The 23,012-nt window shown below is 36.0% G+C and overlaps 1 protein-coding gene across 3 annotated transcripts in view; it reads left to right on the top strand.

Annotated features, from left to right (window-relative positions):
- Positions 1–23,012, top strand: part of PCMTD1 (protein-L-isoaspartate (D-aspartate) O-methyltransferase domain containing 1) — an 89,807-nt gene that overhangs the window by 36,590 nt on the left and 30,205 nt on the right. For 2 of the 3 annotated variants that reach the window (XM_028517956.2, XM_036031013.1), the window contains exons 2-3: positions 4,295–4,727; positions 17,602–17,704. In XM_028517956.2, coding sequence (XP_028373757.1) covers positions 4,421–4,727; positions 17,602–17,704 — 410 coding nt within the window. In that variant the 5' untranslated portion in view covers positions 4,295–4,420. Of the gene's footprint in view, positions 1–4,294; positions 4,728–17,601; positions 17,705–23,012 lie in introns of those variants that run through there. The other variant, XM_028517958.2, reaches the window with a different exon arrangement.

Here is a 23,012-nt window from a genome sequence, read left to right as displayed (position 1 = left end):
ATTGTTTCTGCTGTTATTCAGATGTGGTCTGGGATCCCTGAGAACTTCTAAAATAAAAGAGGTCAAGTACTGGGTTCTTATAGTGTAACATCTGAAAACAACTAATGTTTTGTAAAACATTAGGGCTTGTGGGGAAAAAAGCCTTGAGGCATACCACTCAAAACCTGTGCATCTGTGTAACCAGTTTAGCAGCAAAAGGTAGCAAGCCTAATGAAACTTTTGGCATAGCTACGGGATTTGCTGGGTATTCCACAGTCAGTCAGTCCTTCACAGCCTTAAACCTTAGGTTAGTTTTTCTCAAGTAAGATATAGGCCCTGTAATACAGTTTGCCTACTGTTGATGGGAGAGACCTGGTTCTTCTTGCTGACGCATGTAAAGAATTACATATCAGCAAATCTAGTAGTATGTAATCAGTTTATTAGTGGTCCGATTCCATGGAAGAGAATAGGACTGGGTAGATTAGGGGGTGAAAGGGAACGTTTCAGAGTAAAGCAGGGTGAGAAAAGCAAGAGAGGCTAGAGACCAGGGTGGGAAGCCCCTGAGCAGCCTGAGGCCAGAGGCCCTATGGCCCGAGAGCTAAGAGTCAGAGAGAGAGAGACAGACAGACAGACACACACACACACCTTTGTTCTCCAGACTTATATAGTTGGTGGGATAGGGGGGAAAAAAGTTACATATTGATTAATGGGTAAATGTGGCGCCAGCTTTCCTGGGAGGATGTGACTACCCAAACTTAGGTATGTATAGGGGTCTGTTAGCCCAAATTCTGTCTTGCACCAGACTCCATTTGGTCATCTTGTAAAACAAATACCTGACAGTTAATTAAAATTGGGGCTATTTCCAATGTTATATATTGGTTCTATCTGTGAGCATCAGGGACTCCCTCCTAAAATAGATAGTGACCAGAGGTAGGCAATTAACCAAAGTTATTTATGGGCTCTTTCTTTGGGTCTTGAGGTCCTCTCCCATATTCAAGCCTTGGGATGAAAGCAGTTTCAAAAGCTTTCTTTCCCAGATAGTGGAAATGTCACATAGAATTTCAAGGACTTTCTTGCTTGTTTGCTAATACAGTGTGTCTTGTGATATTGAAACACCTGGCATTACCATCAGAACAGGCTTAGGACTGCTGAGTTAGCATGTGAGACTTGTCTCCTCCCTGCCTCGGTTTCTCTTTATTCTACCTAATTTGTAAAAGGTGTTTCCTGGCAGCCAGGGAGCTAAATGCTGGCCAGTGACAGTATTGCAGTCTCCGAGTTCTCCCTATGCTGTCTTCTGCTTCACTATGAGTATCATTTTACTTGCAAATGATTGTCGTTTTTACAAAATTAAAAAATCTGAACCTGGATATAACCTTCATTAGTCTGTTTTAATTCAGGGAAGATGTCTTAGCATTTTTTTTCAAATTTTCATTCACAGCTTCTCCAGATCACTCAAAGACACTGTACCATATAATTGACCCCCTCCCACACACATACATTTTTTTTTTCCTTGAAGTCTTCATAAGCTGCTATGGTATCTCTTTAGTAGTGGAAGCTTATACCTTTCTATCATTTCAACACATGAACATGTATTGTGAACCACAACTTTCTCATTATCTGTAGATCAATACTCTAAATACTAAATGTATGAGCTAATTCCTGTTAAAGAAACATGCATTGTAGCCTATTCCAGGAAACCTTTCCTGACCACCCACCTTCTTGGATGTCCTTACAGCTTTCTGTTTGTCTTTCCTATCAGACTGGAGAGAAAGGAGTCCGGGAAAACTGGTTTTGCACTGTTCCTTGTTGACGAAGTGATGTTTTTTTCCAGTCATCTGAATATCTAGTATCAGGTCTGTGGCAGTAGGTCTAAAACCAATATAACACTGCATTTTCTTAAATAGAAATGTAATTCCCTCCCTTGTTAATATCTGTGACTGACTCTCTGTTGCCCATAGTGGATGTTCTTAAATTAGAATGGACTCTTGGTCTCTAAGAACTCAGGAACCTTCAGAAATTATATGCAGGACTTCTGATTTGTTTATTTTTTAATAGAGGGGCCATAAATATCAGATTCTTGAAAGGGTCCAGACCAAAAACAAATAAATAAATAACAGGCCTACAGGATAAAGGTCTTAACGGTGCTGAAAAATACCCAACTGCATGTAATTTCTCAAAAGTATCATCCACTCTCTTTGCTTTATTACCAGTTGCTTCCTGAGCCTATCATTTGCTTTCTGCTTAATAGTATTATACAAATCATGCCTTTAAGAAAGTTTTTCTTGGTCCCTGTATTTAGTTTCCACTTTGGGTTTCTCTGGGCTCCTGTAGCAATGGTTACATGCATTGTAGCACTCCATCCCCTTACAGATGATTTCTCAGTTGAAAGTTGACATGAGAGTACTTCCCTTTATAGGCTTAGTATAGTGTCTGTCGGCAAATGGTGGTAGTTCTTGTTTGCTTGATTCTTCCTTTTACCTTTCTCACCAGGAGTGTGAGCTTCTGTGTAGTAAAGTCAATGTTGTTTGTTTTGCTGTGATACTTTTAGATTGGTTAGAGTTCAGTAGGACCTGAGAACGGTCAGATCATTCTTGAGCCTTAGAACCAAAGAGGATAATTTTTTAAACTAGTAATTATGGCATTTCCAGTAGAGCCATTTGTTTACTGTCTATGCATAGTCAGAATTACTGTTATAAAATCCTCAGGCATGTGCCACTCTGGAGATTGACAGGAATCAATCTAATGTAGCCTCTTTTTCTTTCTCCTTGGGAAGACAGTCATTGTTTGAGTACCAGATGAAAAAGTTAGCTTGTGCTTAGAGGCCATGTCATTAAAAAAAAAAATCTTTAAATGCCAGAATTGCACTCAGTGAGTTGACATGCTTGACTTATAAAAGGATGCCAAAACTAAGCCCCTTGAAGGAACAGCAGATTGATGTCTCCCATTACACTACATACTGTGAAATAACACTCATGGAGCAGAATGGTGCTATAAATTCTTATACTATTAAAATTCTTTCTTTGGTTGTGGGGGTTATTGGAGTCAGACAAGTTTGTGTGAGTTAAATAAGTTAAATAGAACTGTGATGTGAATTCACAGTATTTCTTCTACTTAAAACGTTTAAGGAAATCATAAAAAATACAAAAGAAGACATAGACAAGCTCCAGTGAGGAAGCTGCCCCATGAGTGTTGGAGCTGCCTGGTACCAGGGGTCTGAGGATACTGAGGAAGTTTGAGACCTGTTTGCTTTTCTTCTCTAAAGTCAGTCAAGAGTAGGGGTGCATCATAGACTTGACCATCATAACTTTTAAGTTTTTGGTCATGATGCAGTATTTCATTTCTTGCTTTCCCTGTCTCCTGATTCTTTAATTTGGAAATCGACATATGAATTATTAATTATGGTGGCATAAAGCTTAAATTGTATATTTAGTATTATGTATTGACAGTCTGTTTAGTTTATCAGGTGCACTTATGTTCATTAAAAGATGCTGAGTTTGACTTGTTAAAGAATTTCATTGTGTGTGTGTAAAATGTACTAGTTCTTAAACTATTAAAGTTGTTAATAAAATTTCTTGTGCTATTTATCACAACAAGGTTACCAAACAAAATAATCTTTACGTACACACACACACTTTAAAAATATGCGTCTGTTTTTGTTTTTACATTTTATAATTAGTATTTTGGTAATATGTTATTTTTTTTTCTCAACATTTTGAATTTATGTGGTACGTTTGGGAATTGTTAGCAGATTTTTAAGTTTTGGAATTTTATATCAGTCAAGCAATGCATGCATATTAGAGTAGACTTACAATACTGTAAAGAAGGCAACATGGCTTGGTGATTAAGTGCATGGTTTCTGGATTCTGAAAGACCTGGGATTGTGTCCCAGCAGTGTCTCTTTATAGAGTAGCATTGTCTAGTATGGCAGCTGCTGGTCGCATGTAGCTATTATACACTTGAAATGTGGCTGGTATGACTGACTGAATTTTAAATTGTATTTAACTTCAATTAATTTAGGTCTAGGTAGCCACATGTGACTAGTGCCTACCATATTGGGCCTCATAGTATGAGGTGACTTAACTTTGCAGTGTTCCCAATTTCCTGTCTGTACAGATGAGGTCATACTTAAGGTACCTTTTGTGGTTGTTACAAGAATAAGTAAAATAATGTTTTTAGGGAGCTTAAAACTATACTTAAAACAGAATGTGTCCTTGAGAAATGGTAGTTGTAATGACAATTACATGTCTAATAAACTAGAATTGCTTTCCTTTTGAGTATTAATTTAAATCTGTTTATTTTTATTTTTCCCTTTCAGGATTAACTTATTTTTGGAAATCAAGTGCAATATTAAAAGGAAAACAAACCATACTGAACGTTATTGGAAGCCATTTCTGCTAATTTTATTACATTTTAAAATTTATGATTTGATTTGAATACTATCATGGGAGGAGCTGTGAGTGCTGGGGAAGATAATGATGACTTAATTGATAACTTAAAAGAAGCTCAGTATATCCGCACTGAAAGAGTGGAGCAAGCCTTCAGAGCTATTGATCGCGGAGATTACTATTTGGAAGGCTACCGAGACAATGCTTACAAAGATTTAGCCTGGAAGCATGGGAACATACACTTGTCAGCACCTTGCATTTATTCTGAAGTTATGGAAGCATTGAAACTTCAACCAGGATTATCTTTTCTTAACTTGGGAAGTGGAACCGGATATCTAAGTACAATGGTGGGCTTAATTTTAGGTAATTTTATTTTTGTAAAATTCTTTTTAAAAAGTAAGCTGAATTTGCATTACTGTTTATGACTTAACAGGGTTTGTAACTTTGTATATAGTGTATATTTGAATGTATATACTCAAAGTAGTTAATTGTCTTTAAATGGAAACACAAAGTAATAGTAATCTTTTCTTATTCTTAGTCCTGACTCTGATAGTTAGCTTCTGCATTTAGTCCTAGTCTTAAAAAGCTCTTAGAATCATTTTCCAACCCCAGTCATTCTCTGTACTTAAAATTGAACAACTGGTAGGCTGGAGACTGAAGAGTATAATGTAATCTATTTCAGGTAAATTGTTCTGACTGCTGGCATAGAGTTTGATACTTATCAGTGTCCCATTTTAAAGGGAATTGTGCCAGGTTTTGTTAAAGATACAGTAGTGTGAGGGATACAGAGGATGTGGCACTGGGGGGGCAAAGCCAAGGATTGGGGAAAAAAACACAGAAGTAGTATATGTCAGTAAGCTTTCAGCATACTTACTAAGTAAGCATCTGTTCTGCCAGGAGTTATTTCCGGTGTGAGTATATAGCAGTGATGAAAAGGAACAAATATCTTTTCCTTCAAGAAATCTACTGGGTGCTTACTATGAGGGCTAGATATTGTCTAAAGCACCTTATGCACAGTTAACTCATTTAGTATCCCTAATAATCTTGTGAAATGTTAACTATGATAGTTTCCATGTATATAGCTAAGTTAAACCGAATCACAGAGAGATTAAATCACTTGCCTAAAGTCACATAGCTGGGAAGTGCCAGTTGGATGATATGGAATGTGGGTGGAAGAAGCATGACTAGAAGAAAATCTCTAAGACATTATGATGTTGGATGAGAGTGAACCACCATGAATTTTACTAAGGCATTTAGTATTTGCTGAGTACTGCTGTATGGCAAGAATTAAGGTAGAGCATGAAGGCCTAATTCACACACTGGTTGGGGTGGAGAGAAAAAACCAGTACTTCTCATCCAATATGATATATTTTATAGTTGAGGTATATGCCCAAGTTATAGGGAGAAAACTGGTTTAAAATTGACTGGCGAGTGTGGCTCTGGATTGAGCCAAGTTCGATTCCCAGTCACGGGCCGGGGTTGCAGGCCAGGTCTCCAGTAGGGGGCATGTAAGGGACAACAATACATTGATGTTTCACTCCCTTTCTTTCTCTCTTCCTTACCCTCTCTCTAAAAATAAATAAATAAAATTCTTTAAAAAATGAATAAAATAAAATTTACTCTAAAGTGATGGCGAATCATTGGAAGATTTTAAATAGAGAATCTTTGACTATTCTCAAGGGTAAGTATGCCCCAGTATGCTGGGACAGTCCTAATTTATCCCTGTGGTCCTAGAATCAGTATTAATAATCTCTTTTCCCAAAGTATCCCAGTTTCAACAGGAAATTGTGTGGTCACACATAACATTTAAGGCATATTTTTGTCCTGAAATTTCCCTTGGCTACATACTTCCTAGGTCCTTGATTTCTTAATTGCTCAAAAATGATAGCAAATTAATAATTTTTACCAAGAAAGAAATTTAGCAGCTTACATTTAATTTGGTTCTCCTGCTGTCCTGAGACAGGAGTTCCTCAGCAGGTTGGGAACATCAGGTATCTTTCACTCCTACTACAAGTGCTTTTTTGAAAAAGGAATCTCCTGGGTTTGAGACAGTCTCCAAATCAGAGGAAGTTAATGGGGAGAGTAGGTAGAGCTTCTTTTCAGAAGTTACTTTTCTTGAATCAGTGCATTTCTTAATTATATGTGGCAACTTTAAGCTGGAGTCCAGGCCTCATACTGTGTCCTGCCAGCCTTGAAGTACTTTTTATCCTTTCACTCCTCCAACCCTGTCAGTTGGCTCCTTCTGAGGGAGGTCAGTATAGAAGAAGGCCTGGCTAGGGAGAGGGTTTAATCGTTAGCAACCTTGCTAGGAGTAAGGTGGCCTTTTTAAACTCCATTTCTTAGTCCCAGTCTCCAAGAGATTAGAAACTGGTGGCCGGGGCATTCGTAGGGCAGCCTTGAACTTCATTCTATCTTGAATGTGTTTTAATCTGTACTAGAGACCTTAATGGGGAAACAGACCCTTGTGTGAATGATTTGCAATGCACTAGATATTTTTCTCCTGTTACAAGACTCCAGGTCTTTGGTTACATGTATGAATATGGTTCATAGATATTCTGTGATTTACTGAGTGTGATCCTGCACAGACAAGACCAAGAAATGGTTTCTCTCCTTTGAATGGGAAATAATTTTATTTTGCAAGAAAGAGGAAATAAAAGCATTTTAAAGAAAGGATGAAAAAAAGTCTGTAAAACTATGATTACAGCAAATAAATCTTAGATCAACCCAGCTTCTGAGGAAGCTTCATCTTTTTTAACCCCATCCCACTTTCTGTGGGGTTTGTATTTTTTTGAGATCATTTAAGTCAAGGATGGGAAGATATATCCATAAAAATCACTTAGAACTAGATCCAAAGAAGGATCCCTTTGAGCTGCTTATAATTATATCTGAGTATAGTGAATCATATTGGGCTCTCTTGCTTCATAGTTAACCTTATTAACAGAAGTTCTCTCCTTATTAACACCATGTCTTTCAGCCATGTTTCTCTCTGAGTCACAAGATGGGGGTAACAAGTGCTCACCATCGGCAGTCATCTGTATCTGAGGGTGTGCATACTCTTGTAATCTGGAGGAATCCTGGATGGGCAGGGAGAGCAGGACATTTGTGCTTTGATAGTGCAGATGAGGAAAAGATCCCTTGAGGAATTTCCATTGGCACCCCAGAAATACACCTGTAGAGACTGAGTTACCATCTTCAGAGAGCTTTTGTTGTTCAGTGAGGGAAAGGTTTATCTTAAGTTATGGAACTTTCTTGTGCTTAAATTTCATTTAATGGCATGAATGGAATTATTCATAAATGGATTTATTTTTGCCCCAGATCTGGAGAATGGATCCCCTCATTTTGACAGCTTGTTTAGTTGCAAATTGAAGGTAAATTCTTTTTATTTCCACTTCTCATTGAGAGTCTTAGTCCAGAACTAAGGAATTTCACAAAGAATCTTGTATTTGATTGATCCTTTCAGTACTATCTTGTCATACCTAGGGAATCCTATTGAAAAATAGAATACAAGAAAAGAAGCCTCCCAAGTTCTCTACTTCCCAGAGTTGAGTTAAATATCAGAGCCATGAAGGCAAGTTATTCTAATAATCTTTCTGACTCAGGTAGGTGTGGTTCTCCATTCTGATCTTTTTTGCTTAGGGATTCACTGTGATATCAAAGTTCATCCAACTTAATGACTTTATTAATCTCTTGCCTAGTTGCTAATAGAAGTGACTATGGATAGACTGCCGGAATCGTTCCAACACTAGATTTCACCACCTCAGCACTACAACATTAGTTCCAAAAGGGGAAACAATTGATAAGCTTATGTCCTGAACAGGAAACTTATTGCCAAATCATATAAATCCAAAACAGCTAATCAGTTGAGTTAATGTTGCCATTATGTTTGGTCTCTATACTCTTTTCTTTTTTTAACCACAGGACTTTACGTGGTCTTCCTTCAGCTACCCCTATATTGCCCTTGACCTCAAGTACTCATGTTTTCTCTTTCTTCTTAGCCCCAATCAATTCAGCAAGTTTTTGTTCTCAATCGCTTTACCTTTTTTTTACCCAGCCCCACAACCCTCCTCTCCTCTGACAACTGTCAGTCTGTTCTCTGTGAGTCTGTTTCTGTTGTGCTTGATAGTCTGTTTTGCTCGTTAGATTCTTCTATATATGAGTGAAATCTTGTGGTACTTGTCTGTCTTTGTCTTCACTTAGCAAATGCTCTCTAGGTCCATCTGTGCTGTCACAAAGGGTAAAATTTCCCTCATTTTTAAAAATTGTTAATATTATTGAGTTGTAAGTGTTCTTAAATATTTTGAATATAATCTCCTACCAGAAACATAATTTTCAAATACCCATGCTCTTTTGGAAAGCTCTCCTGGCTCACTTTAGGCTGGAGAATCAGGGATATCCATTTTTATTGGTAAGACAAAACACATTCTGCAAGTTTACAGGGCTTTCCTTAAGGTAGATTATATTTTCTACATTAAATGAAATCTAAGTTTTTCCCTTTATCCTCCTTTTTGGGGGTGGAGGGAAAAGTGATTTTATTTTTATTTTGTTTTTACTTTATTTCATTTTTTAAATTTTGGAATTACAAATGCTGTTCTTGGTATGCACTTTATTTGGGGCTCTGAGCTCATCTGTTTTAAAAAGAACGTTTTCAGCCTGGCTGATGTAGCTCAGTGGATTGAGCCCAGGCTGCGAACCAAAGAATCGCTGGTTCAATTTCCAGTCAGGGCACATGCCTGGTTTGTAGGCGAGGTTCCCAATGGGGGACGCATGACAGGCAACTGCACATTGATGATTCTCTCTCTCTTTCTCCTTCCCTTCTCCTCTCTCTAAAAAAGTAAATAAAATCTTAAAAAAAAAAACTTCATTTGAGCTACTCAACATTTTTGGAAATCAGTAAGTTCCTTACCGTTTAAACTATTACTCTTCAGTCCTAGTTAGGTCTTTGTGCATCTGTTTTCTGCTTGTGTACCCTATATTGAATTGCCACCACTATTCTGTATCTTAAGGGTTTTTTCCTCTCTTCACTGTTGGTTGTGGAGTGGAAATCACTGACCTCAACCAGCTCCTTCATTGCTGTTACTACTGAAAGTCAGTACCAAGATGATTTTGTGTTTGTGGATATTATTGCCAATTATTGCAGAGCAAAAACATAGTAAATGTAAGCATATTAGGAAACAGTATATGTTTTAGAAATTTTTCAAAGTTTTCATAGTAATTTTTTCTGGTGATATTTCCACGTACTATTCTTAGAAGTTCTAAGGCATTCCCCCTCAATGATGTAAAAATTCTTGAATAGTTCTCTGTGCATCTTGAGTTTTTAGGTTAACTCTCCCCAACTTGGATTATCCACGTACCAAATACAGTTGATCAGTATTTGTGAATTTGCCCACTCTCTAAAACTGATTTGTAATACTCAAGTTGATACTGGTGGGGCTTTTGACGCACATTCACAAAAGAGTGAATAGTTTGAGTCTCTGTGAGCACATTTTTTCCTAGCAGGAGTGGTACAGGGTGAAGCTTGGCCCTCTTCTCGGCCTATCTCTTACAGAGATAGTCACAGGGTAGAAAGGGAGTGAGCAGTGCAGTGTAAGCAACTCTGGCTCTGGGGTCCATTCTGGACCTGTTATTGGGACGACCTTATGGCAGTCACTTAACACTCCTGACATTCATTTTCTCTTCTTTTTTTTTTAAGATTTTATTTATTTATTTTTAGAGAGGGGACGGGGGGGGGGGGCGGGGAGGGAGAGGGAGAGAAACATCAATGTGCAGTTGCTGGAGGTCATGGCCTGCAACCCAGGCATGTACCCTGACTGGGAATCGAACTTGCGACACTTTGGTTTGCAGCCTGCGCTCAATCCACTGAGCTACACCAGCCAGGGCCATTTTCTCTTCTTTAAAGTAAAGAATATAGACTACCAAGATGAGGTTTTAGGACTTAAGATTACGGTCTGTTTCAGTTATACACATGCATATTCCCCTAGTATGTATACATGTACATATTCCCCTAGTAGCAATGATTTAGCATTTGCTGGTTATTTGCTGGACTTTATAGAATATGAAATATCACAGATAATGAGTATCAGTTGTATATTTTATAAAATTATTGACTCCTTCTGAAATTGTCTATGTGTAAAATAATTTGTGATTCTCTATCTCCCAGTGTAAGAGCTGGTGCCTACAGAATTTTCTTTTTCTTCTCATACAGTCTTACCTGTGCTGGCTTGAATATTGAACTGAATGCCTCAGATAAAAGCCAGAGGTTGACTTGAGTCTGCAGGCCTCCTGGGGTTCTTGGTCCCTTCTGAAATCTGCCTTTACATTCTCTTTATGTGGCTCCTAAAGGGTTAGGTTAGCCCATCTACGATCCCACACCTTTGACTTTCAAAGATTCTTTTCCAGGATTTCGAATCTCTCTGTGCTGTGTTTGTAAACAGTTTCTCTGCTCTTTTATAGAAGCTTCTTTGGTTTTAGCCTGTAGTGAAGGGTGGATCTTTCTTTTGTCTTCATGCAGAGGATTCACAGGTTTCTAGCACCAAGGTCTGACTGCCGAGCTCTGGACACTCTTGACTCTTCCAAGCTGCACTAACAAACTGGGTATTTAAATGTGTGAAGCTTAACTGCATAGTTCTTCAGTGTACACAAGATTCTGAAAGTTCATCCTGTTTGCAGTTCAAGTTACCTGTCCTTACCTTATCCGACAGAAGACAAAGCAGTTCAGATTTTCTACTTCCTCCTGTGTTTCCCATTTTTAGTGAATGGTATTTTTTTATCTAAAAATTACTTAAGGGAGAAGCTTAAACATCAGTTTTCTTCTTCTTTTTCTTTAATTATATTTTGTGGAATATGTAATATATTCATAGGGTTAAAGAAATGAAAAAGAATCAAGAGGCATACTTAGAAAGATTTTTCTTCTTTTTCCCTCTTCCATTTTATCAAGTTGCCTTTCCATTTCAAGAGTAACTTCATAGAGCCCTAAGAATGCCTTCGTTTTTGCATAATGCAATTGACTCTTTGAACAACACAGTAACAGGAACACTAACCCCTATGCAGTCGAAAACCTACATATAACTTTTGACTTCCCCAAAACTTAACTGTAGTCCTGGGTATCTGCAGGCAGTTGGTTCCAGGACCCCACAGAGACCAAAGTCTGTGGATGCTCAAAGACCCTTATAAAATGGTATAGAACAATACAAACAGTTGGCCTTCCTCATCTCAGGATTTCCAACTTCGGATTGAAAATACTGCTTCCAATTTGGGGTTGATCGAATCCACACATGTGAAACCCAGGGATAGAGAAGGCTGAGTGTGTGTTTATTTTTAAAAATCCATGTGTAACTGGACCCATACAGTTCAACCCCGTGTTTTTCAAGGATCAGTGGTACATGATGATCCTTGAAGTCAGAAGAATTATCTTAGGTACATAAAGGAAAATACGTATTACATTTTAGAAGATTTCTGTTAAACAGCTAAAATTAGTAAATTTATTTTTAATGTAATATCCTAATCTGTAAGATTTACTTCTGTGGAATACCTTATTTCATGATAATATTAGATAAAATAGATTTGACATATACTTAATGACTTTGCTACTATACTGTATTTTTAAATCAAGACATGAATGTACATTGTTATGCTTTCATGTATGATTTGTCTCAGTCTTGTGAGTCTTTTAAACTTGGGAACATTGCTACACTTATATACTTTATTATTCTTTGAAAAAGTAATTGTTGCTGAAGTAATTGCATAAAGATATATCCCATACCCTTGAAATTGTGTATGTCTTTTCTGAACTAGCAGCAGAAGTGTTGCATCAATTATATTGGTGGTTCGTCATTTAGTTCAGTAAATAGTTATTGAGTATTATAGGAATTGATCACTCTGCTGGCCCCAGAGGCTCTTCAGGTACCTCACAAATAAATATGCAATAAAATGAAAAAGCTGATAAAAATGGCTTCCAGGGGAAATGATTGCTTTAAAATGTTTAAATCAGCTTTTAAAAACTATTCTCTATTATATTATAGTTGAGCACATTTTTCTTCTCATTTTATTGAATTTACTTGGTAGAGACTTAATCTTTATTAAAGTTCCAATGTAGTTGTGTGAGATGAGACTTAATCCCTTTAATAAAGTCTAGTGTATGTGTGTGAGATAGTCATAAGTTGCTCTGACATAGTGGTTGAGTATTTATTTTCAGCCTGTTGGGTGGAAATAAGTAGATTAATTGATTGTGATGTCTGTTCCTGATATTTCAGCATTTTCGACATTTAGTTTACATAGGGGTTTGGATCCATTCTTTGTAGCTGTTTAACACTTTTAGATTTTGTGTAAACATATTTCTAAGATTCAGCTATATTAAAAATAGCACTTATGTATCCATAAGTTGAGAGGAGCTCTAGGGAATGGGACCTGAACTTGCAGGTAAATTTCAAGACTTGCTTCATGAGGCCTTTCCTAAACCTGCAGAGAAGAGAACAAGTTTCTAGTCTTAAGTCTTTCCAACCAGCTTCAGAATGGTTAAGCTGACATGGCAAGATTCAGTAATGATTTGGCAGTGTTTGCCTTTCTGTAATAATGTATTTTTAGTTTGATATAATAGGATAGAGAAACCATAATATATTAATTATATCTTAATAAGTGGCACTACATTAGATCAATTTATCTTTATCTCATTAATGATTATACTTAATCTGTCAGTTCCTAGTTCTCACCTTTCCTTTGTCTGCCTTTGTACTGTTTTGTTTCTACATTTTACTCCAGGGTATTCATGGGAAAAAAAGAGTCAAACCTGTTCTTGTCCAATTTTTATCTATTAACTTGTCTCTGAATTCCTGTTATTTATAAATCTTCCCAAACATAATTAACTATACAACTAAAATTAGTAATAAAATCATTGTTACTTTTACATATGTATTTTAGTTTTTACTAAAAAGCTTTGTGTTGCATTCATAGAAACCAAATAATTGATTGACCTACTCCCTCTTGTGGTAAAAAATTTAGTTTTTATCCAAAATGATTTAATTTATAGTGACTAACTTTTGATTTACACTTTACCAATGAGAACAGAGATTTGGGTAGTCCAGAGATACTTTATAAGTCTTTTAGATTGAGTTTTATAATTAGAAGGGTATAACAGTTGTGATCCAGTTACCACCAGAGCCTGGGCCACACTCTGAGAGATTTCTCCTTCCTGTTCGGGGTGGGACCCAAGCACTTACAGTTTAAATCAAATTAAATTTAATCTTCTTTTAAATTTAATTTAATAATTCCTAGGTTGTTCTAATATAAAATCAGGGTCGAGAACCACTTTTACAGGTTACGGTTTTGGTTCTATAGTTTACCAGTTCTCTATGCAAGGAGAGGACACGTTGTAAGTTTCAATGATCTATACCCATCTTGTACTTTATAATATGTGAAACTCTTTGACATAATTTACATGATTTTCCTAGGGACCCATTTTATGTAGTAGGGAAGACTAAAGTAAGTGCTGATCTCAGATTATGCACCCGTTAAGAGGAGGAACCAAGGCTGGACACTAAGACATCTGCCTCTCTGTTTAGATTTGAGTCCTCAGTTGAACTGGTGGATCTTGAATTAGTTCATCTGTAGTGCTCTTCTAATTATGTATTATGGAATACTTTTTAAATTGTGGCTATGTGTTCTGTAAATTAGCTTGACACAGAATTCTGAAGATACTAAGAACTGCTTTCAAATGTCCTATGAAACTCTCAGATTACTTGGCCTGCCTCATGAAGACTTTTTTACTCTGAACACCACACTCTTCAACAGCCTTTCAGGTTACTTCAGAGTAGGGGGAAGTTGGCATATTTTGTGTTACTTTGGGTCAACATAGATGTAAATAAGAAATGTAAATATACCATAAATACTTCACACCTATACCTAATAATTACTGACCTTTATGTATAAGCTTTGACTATTGACTAACTGGTAGGTGATATAAATGAGTTAGATTAGATCCAACTACTACAAAAGAAAAACAATCACTAAATTTTATTATATTGGAATTCTATTATATTTGTTGTTGCTCTTAAGGAATGGGCTATTGCCAGTCTTAAAAATCATTTCTAACATAAGATATCTAAGTCTTTCTAGTAAATGTATTTGTCTTAATAAACTTAGACTTTTGTTGTGTTTCTGTTTTTTCTTCAATATTAGCCTTAAAGGTAGTGGTCAACTGTTACAAGTTTCATTTTTTTTTTTAAATATGCATTACAAAAAATAAGCATACTCTTTCATAGAAAAAAAATGCTTTACATTGGCAAATACAAAATAACATTGGGATCTATTGAATAGAAAGTCAAGTTTGTGCTTCATCTGTTAGATGATGTTAGAAAGTGTTAACACTTTTGGATGCCATTTCATTTTTTTCTCTTGATAGTTTGTACTTTCTATTAGAATCATTTTATATTGTTTATTTTAAAATATTTTACTTTTTTCACTTTGGCTAATTTTTTTGGTTGAAAAGTTATACATGCACAGTTAAGACACACTTTAGACAAAGGGTGTAATGATGAAAATGTCCCCTTCCCACCCTAGACCTCCTAGTCCCCTCCCTCTGAAGCAGCCGTATATACTTTTTTTACATTTCTATGTCTGATTTCTGTTCTGTTGAATACAGATGTCAAATATGAGTTGTAATTAACTACACTACATTTTTATCATACATTTGATGTGTTTAGTTGTATATTGCATTTCTCAATAAATGATATATTGGTGGCATTTGTAGTTCTGCCTTTTATTAATACATCTTAATTTTCAGTATATTAATTGTAGGTTTATTAGTGGTAATTATAGATATATATCCATGTTGTTTTAAAATTAAACTATTATATCCATTAAAATCATAAATGGTGTTTGCATTACAGATTAATGCATAATATATTTTATGTTTGTGTTTACGGTATTGTCAGATATTTTGTATGTTAATGAACTTGGCTTTATCCTGCATTACAGTGATGTGGAAAAGTTTTATGAAAACATTCTTAAGATATTTTAACAAATTTTAAACCTTATTTCCAAAAGTTGCCATTTTGTTCTTAAAATTGTTTTTAAAGATTTTACTTTTAGAGAGAGGGGAAGGGAAGGAGAAAGAGAGGGAGAGAACCATCAATGTGTGGTTGCCTCTCATGTGCCCCCTACTGGGGACCTGGCCCACAACCTAGGCATGTGTCCTGACTGGAAATCGAGCCATCAACCCCATTGGTTTGCAGGCTAGCACTCAATCTACTGAGCCACACCAGCCAGGGCCCATTTTGCTTTTAGGCAACAAGCAGAAAGCAAGAAAAGAAAAAAAGAGACCATTGGTGTCTTTAAGTTATGAATAGCCTGTGTAGTCCCTTTTGACCTAGAACTCTGTTAATAAGGCAGTTTGAAAAATTGGATAGGAACCGTGCTTTTTGGATTCTTTACTTGATACCTTTAGTATAGTGATTATGCATTTGGTCTAACAGGAAACTTGAAATTTCAACACTGTTGACCTTTGTTATTTATCTCAGTCTCTGTTATGTTTTACTTTCAATGAGTCACCTTAAAAAGGATGAAAGGAAAAATAGGTTAATTTCATAGAACAGTATTTTCCTTACTGTGTACCTAATGTTAAGTAATTGTAGTTTAATATGAGTATTTAAATGAAGAAAACTTTATTCAGTTTTTCCTAACATACTTTTTAATGGAAATTCAAGTTTTTAAAATTAGATTCAATACTAAATCAAAGTGACATTACTGTGCTTTAAATTTAATTTGTTGCCACTTTATCTTTTCATAAAAGGAAATTTTATTTTTAGTCAGTTTATCTATGGTAATAATAAGGAATTGCAAGAAGCGTCAAATGATATTGGATGGCTATTCCAGTTTTCAGATAAGACCAACAAACAGTTTGGTAGTAAGGAAACAAAGAAAAGTAAAATGTTTAAGTTTGCACCTATCAGAATAATTTATTTTTGGTTCTCAGGCCAGTGCTCAGTCCACTTAGCTATATCAGCCAAGGCTAGAATAATTTATTTTTAAAACTATAAAAACATTGCAAAGGAAATTCTATCTGTTGTGGTTTATTGGATCAAGTACTTTTTATTTAATATTTTTACCTGAATATATTTTAAAAATAGAATGAATTTTTCTTAAATAATCAAATATAATATGGTAGAAATATAGTAAGCTAAAGCATTATCTTTATCTTATTTTGGCTTGAAGATAGCACCTGAATCTTTTGGTTTAATTTTTGTAGTTTAGTTTCTAGGTCACAAACCATTAATATGACCTTTGAACATCTGAACTGATTTTTTTGTTGTTACTTTAAAATTCCAATATATATTGTATTTTTAATGATATTCATTAGGGGGTATATCTGGTTAAGCAGTTCAGAAATAGATATAAGACAGTAAATAAGCCCATAAAAGATACAAAAAATAAATAACACAAGGATGCACACTTTTTTCTTAGGGGACTGATCTCTCAAAGTAAAACAAAATCATAGAGAAGAAAACCCGGTTGACTCAATTTCAGAAATTTGAAAGGAACTATAATAGCTAGATGAAATTGTTATGATACTGTCAGTAAGTTGGTACTGGAGTGGGGGAAAGGAGCCATCCCAGAATCATCTGGAGCTAAGAAGGCTCTCCCTCCAGTTTTACTCATTCCTGATATGTTACTTATCCTTGGCTTTGTGTAAAAAGATACACTAAGTCAGAGTGTGAAGTATGGTGGAACACGAGAGTATAAAATCAGCCCTGCCAAAAGTGACTGATAGCCACATTCTGCTAGACAATGGAGCTCTCAAAGGCATAGAATGTGGTCTTGGTCCTTGAAGTTAGCATTTACTAGGTAGTGGTGAGGTGGTGTGAGATACATAATACTTACGTCAGCCCCATGGTTTCAACATTTCAGAATTACCATTTTTAACCAATGATAAAATCTAATAAAGAACTTAAACTTTATATAGCTTCTGGATTCTAAACCACATTTTTAACCAGTGATATAATAGTGAAGAACTAAAACTTCGTGTAGTGTATGACTATTTCTTTGGCAGCATTGTCTTGGCAGATGAACTTTTTTTTTAAAGCAGTGGTAATTCTGAGATTTCCATTTAGCTTTTTAAATCTGTAGCTAGCAGATATTCACATATTTCAAGCCCTCTTTAAATGTTCCTGTGATGAATTAGCAAAAATTAAATAAGCTCTGTAATGACTTACTATTTTTTTTTATAAAAATGCTGCTACGATTGCAGGTCCTTTTGGAATAAATCATGGGATTGAACTTCATTCAGATGTGGTCGAATATGCCAAGGAAAAACTGGAGAGCTTCATCAAAAATAGTGATAGCTTTGATAAGTAAGTATTTATATCAACAGTTTTGGTTTTAAAGCATTTGATAAATAGGTATGTGGCATGTCTCTTCCTCAGTAATATTAGTTTATTGACCCTGAATTGCTCAATTGAATGTAGCAAAAATCATTGTGGTATAAGAGAAAAATTAACATAATTATTCTATGGTATAATATTTATTCCATGTAAGCCTGTAGTAAATTATAAATCAATGAAATAACTTATTTTTTAATTTTATGCTTCTGTCACTTTATTAATAGGGTAATGGCTTATTCATTAAACACAAGTATCTTTTCTGAAGATATAAAGATGCTTGTATTAGAATACTTTTCTGGAACTAGGATTTATATACCTTTGGGATATTCATTTATTAGTTCTACCCTCTTTTGTAACATAAGAATGATACCTGTTAGCATACAAGGGACTTTTCTTTAAAGCATTCAATTACTTTGTAATATATCTGGAGGGAATTATGCAAGAAATACATTGATATATCTTGCGATAGGGTTGTGTTTGAAAAATTTGTTTATAAAACCATTGTTTTGAACTCATACTTTCCCTTTGAAGAAACACTGCAGTCTTTGGTTCTCAGCTGGCAGGGAAGTCTTTTTGGTGTGTAATATTTCTAAAATTCAGCTGTGATAATACCATGGAGCAAGGGCTTCTTATGCTAAAATCTATGAACTTTAAAATGTAAAATTTGGAGAGCATGTATATCTCTCAACTAGTAATATTTTCAGAGAATGCTTTTAAAAGGGTAAGAATCACAAGCTTGTTGAATCCCAATGACTTAGTCATTTTATACAACTAAGTTTTAATGCAAAACCATTCAGAGTTCCAACTTGGCTTGTTGGGAGTGAGCCTTCCTCACTCTTCTCCAGCCCCTGCCCATGACTATGGAGGTGAGAAACTTGGAGGAGCTTTCTTCTTTAGAGTTTAGGTTGGGGAAAGCTCCAAGAAGGAAGACAAGAAGGCCCTTTGGTTGTCTGCTAGAGTGTATTTTTCTTTCTCTTCCCTTTCTGTGCCCCTCCTCCCCTTCTCTTTGTCCTTTTTCTTTTCATTCCCCTTGGCATTTATAATCTGGCAAGATGCATTTGATTGAAGAACAGAAAACTGATATGCTGAAGTCAAAACCTCACTGTTGTAGAGGAAAGGGAGGTTTTGGGTCTCCTTAGCTGTGATCGTAACTTGATTATTAAAGACTTCAATCAGGCAAGCTTGAGAGAGTTAGGAAATGCTCAGGTTTTATTTTGTTCTGTAATTTAATGGATTTGAGCAAGCCACTTGGATTTTCTGCATCAGTTTGCCGAATAGCACTCTTTAGCTTATGCTTGTCTTCATAAATAATTAACATTTAATTCACATTTTGAATTATTTCTCAAGTGCTTACTGTGTTGGTTCATATTCTATTTCCAAGAATAACATTGTTTAAAACAAAATTGCTTTTAGCCCAAGTAATTTTATAAAAAATTGGGGTTCAATTTCAGCATCCTTTCACATTTCTGTTTTATGATTAGATTAGTAGCATGTTAAGTGCTTAATCTGTGGGGATAATTTTATATTATTTATTAGAACTATAGAATTTTGTTATATTTAATTGAACATCTATTCTAAGTTTTTGATGTTGAAACTGTATACGTGAGGACCTTTTCAATACATTTGAACTTAGAAAATAAGGAATGTTTTAGTAAAACTAAATGTTTAAAGTCTATTATTACAAGGTGTTTTATTATATGTATGTAAGATAGTAATACATTTTATGTATCAGTACATGATGGCAAGCATAATTCAGTTTTGGGTTATTAAGCAAAACATACTCAAGGAAGTATCTTGAATCATTGAAGTGCCTTTATATTGGATCTGTGGGGGCTTGATTTGATTGCTGACAAGTAGGCGTGGTCCTAGGAAAGAGTAAAATATGTCATTATTTAAAGCATTTTTCTATGTTGGTGTAATTTGAATATTAAGTAATCCATAACATAGATAAGTTTGAAGACTCTGTATTTGTGTCTCAATTTTTTAAAATTTTCTAATATTTTTATGTAATTGTAAAACAATGAAATTTCCTTGGTATTTCATATTACTACATTATCCAGATTTGTTATTCATAAAATGAGGAATTAAAGTATGGTAATGTGACTGATCTTAATGTTTCTTTATAATTTTTAAGGGCTAGTTATTTTAATTAAAATAACCAGTCAGATTTTATAATAATAGTTGTTTCTGAAGTGTTCCCATGATTTTTTAAAACAGATTCTTATGTAAATAAACTGGTCTGAAAAAATTCTGGAAATGTTATCTGTTTTGGTTTTCAAGTAGTTTTCTGAAATATTAGTTACGTATTTCTGATTATAAAAGTATCTTTCCTACAAAGAATAGTAGGTACTGGGAAAATGTTTTATTTTGCATAAAGTAGTTAGAGGTTAAATAAACAAGAGTTACTGAGTCATTCATTAGCTTTTCCTCTTTTTATGTCACTTGATTTTAGTGACAGAAAGATATAGTAGTTTAGTGATATAAAGATATAGTAGTTTTCCTATCTAATTTGTATTTGATGATTTCCTTGCAGTTTTTCATGATGTTTGTGGATAATAATTCTTGCTTTAATTTTTTTAATTAAAAAAGCTTGCCATGCAAAGTGATTTTAGAAATCTCATTTTTAAGCAGTTTTATTATATTTAATTGTGACCTGGTCATCAAAGTACATATTTTATTTAAAAAAATTAAAGTAGCTCAGGAAAGTTAATTGCTATTTATGTATTCCTTAGTACCAGATTACCCTTGATTATGTGTAACACAGAGAGAATAGGTAGCTCAAACATAAGACTAGTCTTCCAATCTTGTTTATCCTGTTGGTTTGAATCTTTTTTATCAGTTCCCTTTTCGAAAGTATTGTCATGTCACTTATGATCTAAGCTGCATCTTTTTTTAAATATATTTTATTGATTATTCTATTACAGTTGTCCCATTTCCCCCTTCACTCCCCTCCACCCTGTACCCCCTCTCCCACCCACGTTCCTCCCCTTTAGTTCATGTCCATGTGTCATACTTGTGAGTTCTTTACCTTCTACATTTCCCGTACTATTCTTGCCCTCCCCCTATCTATTTTCAACCTACATTCTATGCTACTTATTCTCTGTACCTTTTCCCCCCTCTCTCCTCCTTCCTCCCCCCTACTGCTAGCCCTCCATGTGCCCTCCATTTCTGTGGTTCTATTCCTGTTCTAGTTGTTTACTTAGTTTCTTTTGGTTTTGCTTTAGGTGTGGTTGTTAATAATTGTGAGTTTGCTGTCCTTTTACTATACATGTCTTTTCTTTATCTTCTTTTCTTAGATAAGTCCCTTTAGCATTTCATAAAATAAGGGCTTGGTGATGATGAATGAACTCCTTTAATTTGACCTTATCTGAAAAGCACTTTATCTTCCCTTCCATTCTAAATGAGAGCTTTGCTGGATAGAGCAATCTGGGATGTAGGTCCATGTCTTTCATGACTTGGAATATTTCTTTCCAGCCCCTTCTTGCCTGTAAGGTCTCTTTGGAGAAATCAGCTGACAGTCTGATGGGAACTCCTTTGTAGGTGACTGTCCCCTTATCTCTTGCTGCTTCTAGGATTCTCTCCTTAGTTTTTACCTTGGCTAATGTAATTATGATGTGCCTTGGTGTGTTTCTTCTTGGGTCCAACTTCTTTGGGGCTCTCTGAGCTTCTTGGATTTCTTGGGAGACTGTTCCCTTTGCCAGATTGGGGAAGTTCTCCTTTATTATTTGTTCAAATAACTTTTCCACTTCTTGCTCCTCCCCTTCTGGTACCCCTATAATTCGGATGTTGGAACGTTTAAAGGTGTCCTCGATGCTCTTAAGCTTTTCCTCGATTTTTTGAATTCTTATTTCATCATGCTTTCCTGCTTGGTTGATTCTGTCTTCCTTCTGGTCCACTATTGTTTTGAGACTCAGATCCCTTCCTTTCACTATTGGCTCTCCTCCGCATATCTTCCTGCATCTCTTTTATGGTAACCTCCGTCCTTTCATATAAATTGCGCCCAAAGTCAACCAGTTCCGTGAGCTTTCTGATCACCAGTGTTTTGAACTGTGCATCTGATAGATTGGCTATTTCTTGGTCGCTCAAAAGGATGAGTCCTGGGGGACTTATCTGTTCTTCTGGAAACATGTCTTATGTCTTTCCCTGTCTCTCCTATTATTATTTTTTTTTTTTTCTTTTCCGATCTGGTCGCTCTTGTTATGGTGGGGGGCGGAGCCTTAGGTGTTCACCGGGGCTGGGCACCCCAGTCACTAGATTGTGACGTTATATGTGGGGGCAGGGGCGGGAGCGGGGACGGGCGGGAAGGATGGCAGCAATTCCGTTCTCCTGGGCTCAGACACTTCCTTGCTTGGGATCCTGGGCTGCGAGGTCTGCCCTGGTCCACAATCGCTGCCCCTCTGGGTCTGCCAGCTGCAGCTTGCATACTCAGGGATCACCGCTGCGTTCTTGTGCCCCGGATGGCTGTCGCGCCGATTTTGCGCCAAATTTCCCCCGACCTCCGCTCGCCGCCAACCCGCGCCAGCCCCGCGCCCGCCCGGCTCGTCGTCCCCTACCAGTCTGGATGTAGGGGTCTACTTCAACTTCTTGGCTGTCCGACTTCCATTCAGATAAATCCTCTGACAGTTCTGGGTGAAATTATGCCTATAAATTATTGTTGTTCTATTCTTGGTTGTACGAGGAGGTACGGTGCGTCCACCTATTCCTCCATCTTGCCGGAAGTCCTAAGCTGCATCTTTAAAGTTCTCTTACATACATCTTTTGGAGTTCATAGTAAACTTCCAAATATAATAGGTGAGAAGAAATCAGCAAACTACTCAACATTAGAATATATAATGTCAGATGACCTTTTAAAAGACACAGGTGTGTGTTTTTATGTGTGTTCTATAAAGCAAGCTTGGTTCCTGAGTCTTGGAAGTAATATTCCTTCTTTTAGAAACAAGTAACCTTATAATCATGCATTTCCAAACTTTTTTCCTATACCTTAGTCCTCTATCAGCAGATGAAATGATTTGAACAAGCCAGTCTGAATTTACTGTATTTGGAGATGGGAGGGATGGCAGGGATCTCTTGTATGGTTTATTCCTTTGCTCCATCTAAGGTTTACCCAGAGTCACTGAAATTTTCTTATAAAACTGACATTTGATTTCAGGCATCTTTTTAAACATTGGCAAACTTTTCCAGTAGAGGATGGACTACCTTGTCAAAATTTAGGTTTCCTGGACTAAATGGTCTCTGTTGTAGTTGCTCAGTTCTGTTACAGATCATAAGCAGGCATAGA

Source organism: Phyllostomus discolor, chromosome 7, assembly GCF_004126475.2.
Source record: "Phyllostomus discolor isolate MPI-MPIP mPhyDis1 chromosome 7, mPhyDis1.pri.v3, whole genome shotgun sequence".
NCBI lineage: Eukaryota > Metazoa > Chordata > Mammalia > Chiroptera > Phyllostomidae > Phyllostomus > Phyllostomus discolor.
Note: the sequence above shows the minus strand (reverse complement) of the source record. Positions and strands in the feature narration are given on the sequence as shown.